We start from the raw sequence: 1,418 nt of genomic DNA, 5'->3' as shown, positions 1-1,418 counted from the left end.
GGGGGGGGGGGGGGGGGGGGGGCAGGGTCCAAGGTTAGGAGCTTACAACCTGAGACGTAGATGTGTGTGCCCCCAGGCTCTGCCCCTGCGCTCCCACCACTTCCAGAAGGTGGGCAAGAAGCCCGAGCTCACGCTCGTCTGGGAGCCTGAGGCCGAAGGACAGGAGCAAGTGCAGCAGGTCAGACCCCGGGAGTGGCGCAGCTTCTCCAGAGTACCACTGCGTGCCCGTCCACCTCCTTGCTCTTCATGAGCCCTCCTCCTGCCTCCTGGGGCACACTTGCCAGGCCTCCCCTGCTGGCCCTGCTGCCCCTCCCCGCACCCCGGCACTTAGGCTCCCCCGTGGGATTGCAGATTCTATACGCAGAGACCTGCAGCTCCCCCATATGCCCTCCTTTGGGCCAGAGCTTTCCCGTACTGCCTGCCCTGCCTTGCCCCCCGCCGCCCCAGTGGGGAGAGGCAGGGGGCTCTGCCTGTCTCTTTAAAGCAGGGTTTTAACCGTTGGGGTCCTTTGGGGAATCTCATGCAAACTATGGATCTCCTGCCCAGGAACTTGCATATAATGGTTTTCACCTACAGCGTGCTCTGAAGGCCAGCCCCAGACCCCGACCCTGGGCACTCACTGTGCACCAGGCAACGCACACAGCCGTGTCCGGCTCCCTGACTTCTCACCGGGGCCCTGGGGCCTCAGTATCCGAGCAGGCTCAGCTCACAGAGGCCTGCAGGGGAGGGCAAGTGGTCCTGGGGCCCAGCCAGGTGGACAGTGGCAGGGCTGGGCCCTGCCCCACCCCCCACCCCCCAGACCAGCCCGCCCACGACCCACTCGTGTCACCAAACTGGGCTCTGCTCTGCTGCAGGTTGTCACCATCTTCAGCCTGGTGGAGGTGGTACTGCAGGCCGAGACCACCGCCCTCAAGTACAGCGCCATCCTCAAGCGGCCGGGCACCGAGAGCCTCCTGGGCCTGCAAGACAAGGAGCCAGCGGCCGGTGGCCCGCAGGCCTGAGGCCTCCTGCGCAGCCGCACCCCGCCCACGCCCCTGCCCCACCCGCCCACACCCCTGCCCCACCCGCCGGCTTTTAGGAATAGGACCTTTCGACACCAAAGGGGATTTTTAATTTGGTTTTTAACAACTCAGGGTTTTGTTTTTATTTCCTCATTCTATTTTATTTTTGCAGCTCAGTTTTTTAAACAAACTGGAGAGGAGAGGGCGGGGCTGGACGGAAGGCTGAGGTCTGGCTGGTGCTTCACCGGAGCAGAATGGGACCCGGTCCTCCTGGGAAGGCCGGCCAGCCCCCCTTCTGCCAGGCCACCCACTGCCTTCCCCTGCCCAGGAAACCGGGGACTTTCAGCAAATCAGTGTCATGGAATAAAATCAAGTGTGAATTGCTGTCTGGTGTGTGGGGCACCGCTGGGAGGCCCG

The 1,418-nt window shown here is 63.3% G+C and overlaps 1 protein-coding gene across 7 annotated transcripts in view; it reads left to right on the top strand.

Moving 5' to 3' along the window:
- Nucleotides 1-1,187, top strand: part of DIS3L2 (DIS3 like 3'-5' exoribonuclease 2) — a 346,332-nt gene extending 345,145 nt beyond the window's left edge. For 6 of the 7 annotated variants that reach the window (XM_073877261.1, XM_025889509.2, XM_073877234.1 and 3 more), the window contains 2 exons: nucleotides 77-178; nucleotides 855-1,187. In XM_073877261.1, coding sequence (XP_073733362.1) covers nucleotides 77-178; nucleotides 855-1,001 — 249 coding nt within the window. In that variant the 3' untranslated portion in view covers nucleotides 1,002-1,187. The remainder of the gene's footprint in view (nucleotides 1-76; nucleotides 179-854) is intronic. The other variant, XM_025889524.2, reaches the window with a different exon arrangement.
- The last annotated feature ends 231 nt before the right edge of the window (nucleotides 1,188-1,418 follow it).

Source organism: Callorhinus ursinus, unplaced genomic scaffold (genome assembly GCF_003265705.2).
Source record: "Callorhinus ursinus isolate GAN/ISIS: 27379988/994484 unplaced genomic scaffold, GSC_fseal_2.0 scaffold2, whole genome shotgun sequence".
NCBI classification, from domain to species: Eukaryota; Metazoa; Chordata; class Mammalia; order Carnivora; family Otariidae; genus Callorhinus; species Callorhinus ursinus.
This window is presented reverse-complemented; position numbering and strand designations above follow the sequence as displayed.